The sequence below is a fragment of the Mauremys reevesii genome, unplaced genomic scaffold, assembly GCF_016161935.1.
Source record: "Mauremys reevesii isolate NIE-2019 unplaced genomic scaffold, ASM1616193v1 Contig105, whole genome shotgun sequence".
Taxonomy (NCBI): Eukaryota; Metazoa; Chordata; order Testudines; family Geoemydidae; genus Mauremys; species Mauremys reevesii.
Genome location: NW_024100722.1, coordinates 108,271 through 117,629, shown reverse-complemented (window position 1 = coordinate 117,629; position 9,359 = coordinate 108,271). Strand labels below are relative to the sequence as shown.

The 9,359-nt window shown below is 47.3% G+C and overlaps 1 protein-coding gene across 1 annotated transcript; it reads right to left on the bottom strand.

Annotated features, from left to right (window-relative positions):
- Positions 1-7,546: 7,546 nt before the first annotated feature.
- LOC120392621 (olfactory receptor 52E4-like) lies at positions 7,547-8,494 on the bottom strand. The gene has a single exon (XM_039517382.1). It carries the CDS (start codon positions 8,492-8,494, stop codon positions 7,547-7,549), a length of 948 nt encoding a protein of 315 aa, XP_039373316.1.
- Between the last annotated feature and the right edge of the window lie 865 nt (positions 8,495-9,359).

Sequence of the window (9,359 nt, the reverse complement as noted above, 5' to 3'; positions counted from 1 at the left end):
AGCCCCAGTTCAATCCCAGTTTCTAACGTCTTTCGTGTTTAGTTGTTTGGGGAGTGAGGCCAAGTGATGATGTCACTTCCACATTTTATAGTTTCTGCCATGTAGAGGGAGCTTCATTTTCCCAAGCAAAAGCCCCCAGGACAGTTACTGGAAAAGAACAGCCGCAAGATGGAGTCCAGAGTCACAGGAGCTGGTCACATGCCCTTCCTGCTTTCAGAACATTAGGTACAAAAATGATACATGTATACAAATATATCACATATTTTATATACTTTATAAAAATCACAGCATAATCATGGTAAATATGGGGCTGCCAGGGTGTTGTTTGGGGACAGAATATCACACCTCCCCCCTTAGTTCACTGCAGGAGAGTTTGTGGAAATCATAGGCAACCATTTATAGTCCATTCCGTCGCATCATCAGTTCTTTGCCTTTGTTTCCTAGGACTTCTACCCACACAACTGCAAAGAGACGATCCAGGGCAGGCTACCATGAGCCAAGGGGTGCCATTTCCTTCAATTCTTACACAATTTTATATCAGTCCAGCTGGTGTTGTTTCCTTTTCTGCCTCAATGACCTATAACCTATTAAACAGATATATAAATCACTGTATATATAGTGGACTTTTTCCATGGGCATAACCCTGGGATGGGAAGCTGTGGTGGAGTAGGGACTGTCTATGTGGGGGAGGGGAGAGCCAGGGAGGATTTTAGGTGAGATGCAGGTATTCAGCCGTAACATGAGCTAGGCCTGGGGGAGGGGAGGTGACACCTCTGCCCAGGAGCGAGACAAAGGAAAGGGGTGGAGGGGAGGGTTGAGTCAGTCTTCGGTTGGGGAACTGGGTGGTGGGTTTTCAGGGGGTCCTAGGCTGGGATCCAAGCACCCTGAACCCCCCAGAAAGGCCAGATTGAGGGGTCCTGGCTCTGAACACGAGCAGGGCTGTATCTGGTGTTCCTGTTGTCCAATAAACCTTCTGTTTTACTGGCTGGCTGAGAGTCACTGTGAGTCCCAGGAAGAGGGGTGCAGGGCCGGACTCCCCCACACTCCGTGACAGAAGCAGCTTCAGTGAGGGCTGGACAACATGCAAAGTGCCCTTACATCCTTACCTCATCAGAACCTTAGATACCAAGTATCTCAGGAATCTCAGTTCAAGGTCATCATTGAGTACTTGGTATTCAAGGCTCTGATCATTTAAAGATGTAAGAGCACTTTGCATGTTGTCCAGCCCTCACTGAAGCTGCTTCCCACCCCAGGGTTATGCCCCTGGAAAAAGTCCACTCCCCCCTCCTGGGGTTTCCCTGTGATCCCCACTCCAAACACTTTTCCTAGAGGGTTGTGATGGTGATCTGTGCTCTCTGGGCAAAGCATTGTGCCTTCTACCAGCAGCTCTGTCATGGCCTCTTTCTGTCTCTTAGCAGCCCAGAGAATTTCCTCCTCCTCTCTGTCAGGTGGGTCATTAGCATTTTCACAGACAACAATTTATTCAGTCAGATCTACATCCTCTCTAAAAGCTGGGTTTAGAGGTAGATATTCTGGAAGGGTAGAGATAGAGTCCAGAGTGACCTAGACTAATTGGAAGATTGGGCCAGAAGAAATCTGATGAGGTTCAGCAAGGATAAGTGCAGAATCCTGAAATTAGAACGGAAGACTCCCATGCACTGCTCGAGGCTGGGGACAGAGTGGCTAAGCAGTATTTCTGCAGAAAAGGATCTGGGGATTACAGGATATGAGAAGCTGGATATGAGTCAACAGTGTGTCCTTGTTACTGAGAAGGCTACTGCATATTGGGCTGCATTAGTTGGAGCATTGCCAGCAGAGCAAGGGAAGTGATTATTCCCCTCTAAATATAGAATATCAGGGTTGGAAGGGACCTCAGGAGGTCATCTAGTCCAACCCTCTGCTCAGAGGACAATTAACCCCCAGACAGATTTTTTACCCGAGTTCCCTAAATAGCCTCCTCAAGGATTGAATTTACAAACTCTGGGTTTAACAGGCCAATGCTCAAACCACTGAGCTATGCCCCCCCAATTGTCACTGGTGAGGCCACGTCTGGAGTATTGTGTCTAGTTTTCAGCCTCCACACTACAGAAAGGTGTGAACAAATAGGAGAGAGTCCAGCAGAGGGCACCAAAAATGATCAGCGAGTTGGGGCACATGACTTATGAGGAGAGGTTGAGAGATCATCCTTGGTGTGCCTCATATGTGATTGTGTACAGGATAATTTTACAAACCCAGAATGATAAGTGACAGGTGACTGAGGAGCTTCTGTGCTCGGGATCACAGCATTCACATGGCTTCCATGCTGCCTGCTTCCTTCCAGCACAGGCATTTATTCCTCATGTGGTCAGTGGAATTACAATGGTAGAACCTGTTGGACCCTTCTGATTTTACAGGAGATTTGAGTCGAGAATTAGAGGAATGGGGTAAAAGAGAACCCTGCTTTCCAACAAAATTAAACTGTGGTTTATTCACAATAGATGCTCGTGTCTGCTTGAAATGAACTTCTGGAGAAGCCATCTCATCCATAGTTTTCACCTTTTTTGTCCCATAGACACTGTTTTACAGCATCTGTACATATGTTTAAGAAACACTCCTGAGCAACACGGTCAAACATTCCTTCAAACCTGTAACACCTTTGCTCCTTAACAGTTTCCCATCAGATCTTTCAGTTTGTTTACGTGTTCCACATTACTCATCCCAGCCCCCCTCAGAAGATTCCTTGTAGTAGCTTTGCAGTGGAAGGGCCACTCTGCCGCTTGGTGTCACCCAACTGTAGGAGAACACTTCAACCTCCCTGGCCACACAATAGCAGATCTTAAGGTGGCCATCCTGCAGCAAAAAAATTCAGGACCAGACTCCAAAGAGAAACTGCTGAGCTCCAGTTCATCTGTGAAGCAGCTCCACGTTTGCAGTCACAGCCCCGCTCCAGCTCTTGTGGCTGGACACCTGCCAAGTGGCTGTGTTTGGGTCCCACTCACTGGACCCATGTGATTTTGATTTGGAGCAATATTCAGGCCTTCTCTGGTTTTGCGTTTCGAGGCCCACTCTCGGGATGCAGCTTCCGTTCTAGCACCTCCATCTGGGAGCAGAGACTGTGCACCAAGCTCCAAGTCCCTGAGACTAATTTTGGCCTGGATTCCCCAGACTCTCAAGTTCTTTCAGCACACCCTTCCGAGAGCTCCCCCTTGGGCCCACTCTGTTTCCAGTTTCTCTCTTTCCGCGCACTTAATGGTTAAAGCAAACAGACCCACCTTGTACCTGCAGGCATTCTCCCTGTCAGACAGCAATCGCTTCCATCCCAGCTCCTGAGCAGCTGGAAAGAGGCACCATTTATGGAGGTCAGGGGCCTCTAGGCCCCTTGAGTTTCATAGCTCAGTCCTGTTCACAGCGCAAGCCCTAGATCCAGATAGAGCGGTTACCTGCAACACAGCTTGAGTGTCATATATGATGAGCTCTGTGATGCTCTGTGCTGAATATTTAAAGAGGTAAACAGTGGTGTCCCCCAGGGTTCTGTACTGGGACCAGTGCTGTTCAGTATTGTAGCAGATTTTATACCTGCTCAACTCCTTCAATTCAAGGGGAGGAGTGGAGGCGAGGCTAACCCTACCTCCCTGTGTCTACGTCAGTTCAGATTTTCCTAGATGCAATAGCTGATGGATTCCTTCACCAAGTAGTTGCTGAACCAACAAGAGGGGAGGACATTTTAGATTTGGTTTTGGTGAGTAGTGAGGACCTCAGAGAAGAAATGGTTGTAGGGGACAACCTTGTTTTGAGCGATCATGAACTAATTCAATTTAAATTAAATGGAAGGATAAACAGAAATAGATCTGGGACTAGGGGTTTTGATTTCAAAAGGGCTAACTTAAAAAATTAAGGAAATTAGGGAACTGGATTGGATTGAAGAACTTGGGGATCTAAAGATGGAGAAGGCCTGAAATTACTTCAAGTCAAAGTTGCAGAAACTATCAGAAGCCTGAATCCAAAAAAAGGGAGAAAAATCAAAGGCAGGAGTTGTAGACCAAGCTGGATGAGCAAGCATCTCAGAGAGGTGATTAAGACAAGCAGAAAGCCTACAAGGAATGGAAGATGGGAAGGATCAGCAAGGAAAGCTACCTTACTGAAGTCAGAACATGTAGGATAAAGTGAGAAAGGCCAAAAGCCATGTGGAGTTGGACCTTGAAAAGGGAATTAAAAACAATAGTAAATAACAAGAAAATGAAGAAAGAAGAAGTGAGACCACTAAACACTGAGGATGGAGTGGAGGTTAAGGATAATCTAGGCATGGCCAATATCTAAACAAATACTTTGCCTCAGTCTTTAATGAGGCTAATGAGGAGCTTACGGATAATGGTAGGATGGCAAATGGGAATGAGGATATGGAGGTAGATATTACCACATCTGAGGTAGAAGCCAAACTCGAACATCCAGGCAACTACAGGCCTATTAGTTTGACATTTGTAGTATGCAAGGTCTTGGAAAACAATTTGAAGGTGAAAGTAGTTAAGGACATTGAGGTCAATGGTCATTGGGACAAATTACAGCATGGTTTTACAAAAGGTAGTTCATGCCAAACCAACCTGATCTCCTTCTTTGAGAAGGTAACATATTTTTTAGACAAAGGAAATGCAGTGAGTCTAATTTACTTTGACATTCGATTCGGTTCCACATGAGGAATTATTAGTTAAATTGGAAAAGATGGGGATCAATATGAACATTGAAAGGTGGATAAGGAACTGGTTAAAGGGGAGACTACAACGGGTCATACTGAAAGGTGAATTGTCAGGCTGGAGGAAGGTTACTAGTGGAGTTCCTCGGGGATCAGTTTTGGGACCAATCTTATTTAATCTTTTTATTACTGATCTTGGCACAAAAAGTGGGGATGTGCTAATAAAAGTTGCGGATGACACAAAGCTGGGAGATATTGCCAATACCGAGAAGGACTGTGAAATCTGGATGAACTTGTAAACTGGAGTAATAGTAATAGGATGAAATTTAATAGTGAAAAGTGCAAAGTCATGCATTTAGGGATTAAAAACAAGAATTATAGTTATAAACTGGAGATGCATCAGTTGGAAGTAACAGAGGAGGAGAAGACCTCGGAGCATTGGTTGATCACAGGATGACTATGAGATGTCAATGTGATATGGCCATGAAAAAAGCTAATGCAGTCTTGGGATGCATCAGCCAAGAGATCTCCAGGGCCCCTGTAAAGCTCTTGTGGGGGCCTCTGCCCCACTTGCCCCCCCTCTGGGCGGCCCTGAGTCACTCCCCGTCTTTGGCAGCACTGAAGGGCCCCCTGCCGCCGAAATGACGCCAAAGACCCGAAGCGATTGAAGGGCCCCCCGCCGTCGAAATGCCGCCGAAGACCTGGACCGCTGCCAGCCCAGGGCTCTTGGGGCTCCCGTGGGGCCCAGAGCCTGGGGCCAATTGCCTCACTTGCCCCCCCCCGGGCTTCCCTGGACCCCAGATTGTAGCCCAGTGGGCTAGCTTGCCTTTATTATATTCACTGATTTGCATTATATTCATTATAACTGAAGGGGGGTAGCTCCCTTTTATGGAGCCTGCCAGCCAGTTGGCTATAATATCCCTCTTAGTAGCTGTTCTATACTTGCTTTACCTGTAAATGGTCAAAAATCTCACTGCGATGAAAATCAAAAAGGAAGTGAGTTGGCACCTGACCAAAAGAGCCAATTGGAAGGCTAGAACTTTTTGAATTGAACTGCATTCCGGGGGCGGGGGGTAGACATTGAACAGATGCAATATCAACCCGTCCACACAGGCCTGGTGGTGCAGCAGGTGACCTGGAATGATCTCAGCACCTCCCAGCATCTCAGGCTGTAGTTGGGGAGAACTGGGTTGCCACCCCAGCCAAATGAGTGCTGAGGTATCTAAAATATACCACTCCAGTTGACAACTAGTGGATGGATCCTTGTGAGTTTCCTGCAGGCAAACCACAGAGTACCCTATATCATAAAGGAAGGAGAGCACCTGTGGAGACCCATCCAACAGCCTCTGATGTTCAATGTTGAAAAGACGGTTGGCTTCATTCGGCAGGCTGAGGAGGATCCCCAGCTGGCCTTGCAACAATTGCTGACCAACCTGAAGGGCTTGTGACAGAGGTTACAGGCCCACTAGCAGACCAGGATGTCCTGCCTCCAGATTAATTTAGTATATGGAGATATACCTATCTCATAGAACTGGAATAGACCCGGAAAAGTCATTAAGTCCAGCCCCCTGCCTTCACTAGCAAGACAAAGTACTGATTTTGCCCCAGATTCCTAAGTGGCCCCCACAAGGATTGAACTCACAACTCTAGATTTAGCAGACCAATGCTCAAACCACTGAGCTATCCCTCTTCTGAAACAGCACTTGTGGCCCCATAGATGAGCTGGAAGTCTCCCCAATGCTGGAGCGGGAGCTTCACCTTACCCTTGAAATTGCAAGTGTCCACCATAAAATGGCAAAGCTCATCCCGCAGCACAGTGGAGGATGTTGTTGTGGACCTATAATAATCCTCAGACTGGGGCCCCGTTACGACCCTGTAGCCCACGGTGCTTCGTCTGTACTGATGGTGATGCACAGCCTGTCTCTATCTCCAGAAAGGGAAAGAGAGCTGAAGGGAGAAGAGCAGCCCCTAAACGGTCAGGGAGGGGAGACAAAAAAAAGGACCCCCTGAGATTCGTCCAAGAACAGGGGAAATGAGAAAAACCCTGGGTGGGAACAGTATGGAAGATACAAAAGTGAGTAGGGCTTCTCTCCCCCTGCAGCTCGGTCTCAGGGCAGCCTGAGCTCAGGGCTTCTTCTCCCGTTCCACCTGGGGGTCTTCCCTTCCCTGGCAGCTCCTACTGGGCTGGAGGCTTGAACTCCTGCTAGCTGAAGCTAAGCAGTCTGGATTCAGGGCCTCTGCTGAAATGCATCAGATGCTGATTGCCATGTTCTGTTCATTCCCTCTGAAGCACCTGGCACTGGGCACTCTCAGAAGACATTCTTGCTAATGGGCTTGCAATTTCATGTGCCAGTTCCTTTAACATTTTTGGATGAAAATTATCTGGGCCCCCCAATTTAGTCCCATTAAGCTGTTTGAGTTTGGCTTCTACCTCGGATGTGATAATATCTACCTCCATATCCTCATTCCCATTTGTCATCCTACCATTATCCCTAAGCTCCTCATTAGCCTCATTAAAGACTGAGGCTTTTACCCAGCATGGCCATTCTGATCGTCTTCTTTAGACTCCAGATGTATCTACCTCCTACTGTAACCCACTATACCCCACGCCGCTCTCAGAGCTGAGATAGATCCCAGGAATCCTGATGGTGCCTCTCTCTCCACAGAGTTAGTAACAAAGTAAGGATAAATATTAAAATATTAACACTAACCAGTGTCCTTAAGTGACTTGCCATAAGATGTGAGAACACATTGGTTTTAGAGATGACTGGGTCGCAGCTGTCCATCCAGTAAGAGATTCAGGGAAGTGGTCTCATCACCATGCACCAGCCAGCTCTGCACAGAGCTCAATCTGAGAGCCAGAGCACAAGGAGGAAACATTTAAGTCTCTTTATGAGTAAAGAGCTGGAGCAGCCTGCCCCGGATCTGTTTGGTCCTCGCCCCATAAATGATGGGGTGGAGCACAGGGGGCACCAGCAGGTAAACATTGACAATGAGAATGAGGAGGTGCCGGGGCACATTGTGGCCAAACCGCTGCGTTAGAGAGGAGAAGAAATCTGGGATGTACAAAGCTGAGATGGCACAAAGATGAGAGATGCAGGTCCCAAAAGTTTTGAGCCGGGCATCCTTTGTGGGGAGGCGGAAGATGGCCCGGAGGATCAGAGTATAGGACACGGTGATAAAAACCACGTCCATTCCAATCTCAGAGAAAAGATCAAACAGTCCATAGTAACTACTGATGCTGATGTCAGCACAAGCCAGCTTCACCACAGGCATATGCCTACAGTAGGAGTGGGGGATGATGTTGGTTCTGCAATATGGCCACTGCCTCGCCAGTAAGGGATAGGGTAATGTGAGTATGCCACTGTGCAGCACCACGGCCAGGCCTATCTTGGCCACAACAGAGTTTTTCAGGATCATAGAATGTCTCAGGGGATGGCAGATGGCCACATAGCGATCAAAAGCCATGGCCACAAGGATCCCAGACTCCATCGCTGAGAAGGAATGAACAAAGTACATCTGGGTGAGGCAGGCACTGAAACTGATCTCCCTGGAATTGAACCAAAAGATGCTCAGCATTTTGGGTATGGTGGATGTGGACATGACCAGGTCCGTGACAGCCAGCATGCTGAGGAAATAGAACATGGGCTCATGGAGGCTCGGCTCCCTCTTCACAATGAACACGATGGTGAAGTTCCCCAACATGGCTATGGTGTACATGGCACAGAAGGGAATGGAGATCCAGATATAGGCTGCCTCCAGGCCAGGTATGCCAAGTAGGATGAAGGTGGAGGAGTTGGTGAAATCAGTTCTGTTAAAATCTGACATGGCGTAAGGGAGAAGGTGTTCAACTCTGAGGCATAAGGGTGTCTTCTGCATGTACTGTATGTTTCCCTGACTTTCTGTGTGTTCCCAGTGTCTTGGGTGATGGTTACAGTAGAAATGCCTGAATGGAGAGAACATTAATATGAGAGACTGCATGCAGTAGTGGAGACTGTTCCCATGGGAGAAGCAGATTGATTGCTCTTCACACACTGAAAAATTACATTTTTATTATTCAGAAAAAATAAGTATGAAGAATGACCCTACTCAATCTAATTCCATATTTTATGGTGCTCCGTGAGTTAATAAAGAATCCTGTGGCACCTTATAGACTAACAGACGTTTTGCAGCATGAGCTTTCGTGGGTGAATACCCACTTCTTCGGATGCAAGTAGTGGAAATTTCCAGGGGCAGGTATATATATGCAAGCAAGAAGCAAGCTAGAGATAACGAGGTTAGTTCAATCAGGGAGGATGAGGCCCTGTTCTAGCAGTAGAGGTGTGAAAACCAAGGGAGGAGAAACTGGTTCTGTAGTTGGCAAGCCATTCACAGTCTTTGTTTAATCCTGAGCTGATGGTGTCAAATTTGCAGATGAACTGAAGCTCTGATTTGTGTCCATTTATCCTTTTCCTTAGAGACTGCTTCAGGTTGGTAGGTTGTCTGTGGGCGAGGACTGGCCTCAGATCAACAGAGCCAGACGTGTACCCAGAAGCCTTCTATTGCAAGACAAACCCAAGAAAGAAACCAACAGAACTCCACTGGCCATCACATACAGTCCCCAACTAAAACCCCTCCAATGCATCATCAGGGATCTACAACCCATCCTGGACAATGATCTCACACTTTCACAGGCCTTGGGTGGCAGGCCAGT

What these genes read in the sequence shown, in the direction of transcription:
- LOC120392621 (XM_039517382.1), bottom strand. Translation starts at nt 8,494, where the DNA reads ATGTCAGATTTTAACAGAACTGATTTCACCAACTCCTCCACCTTCATC.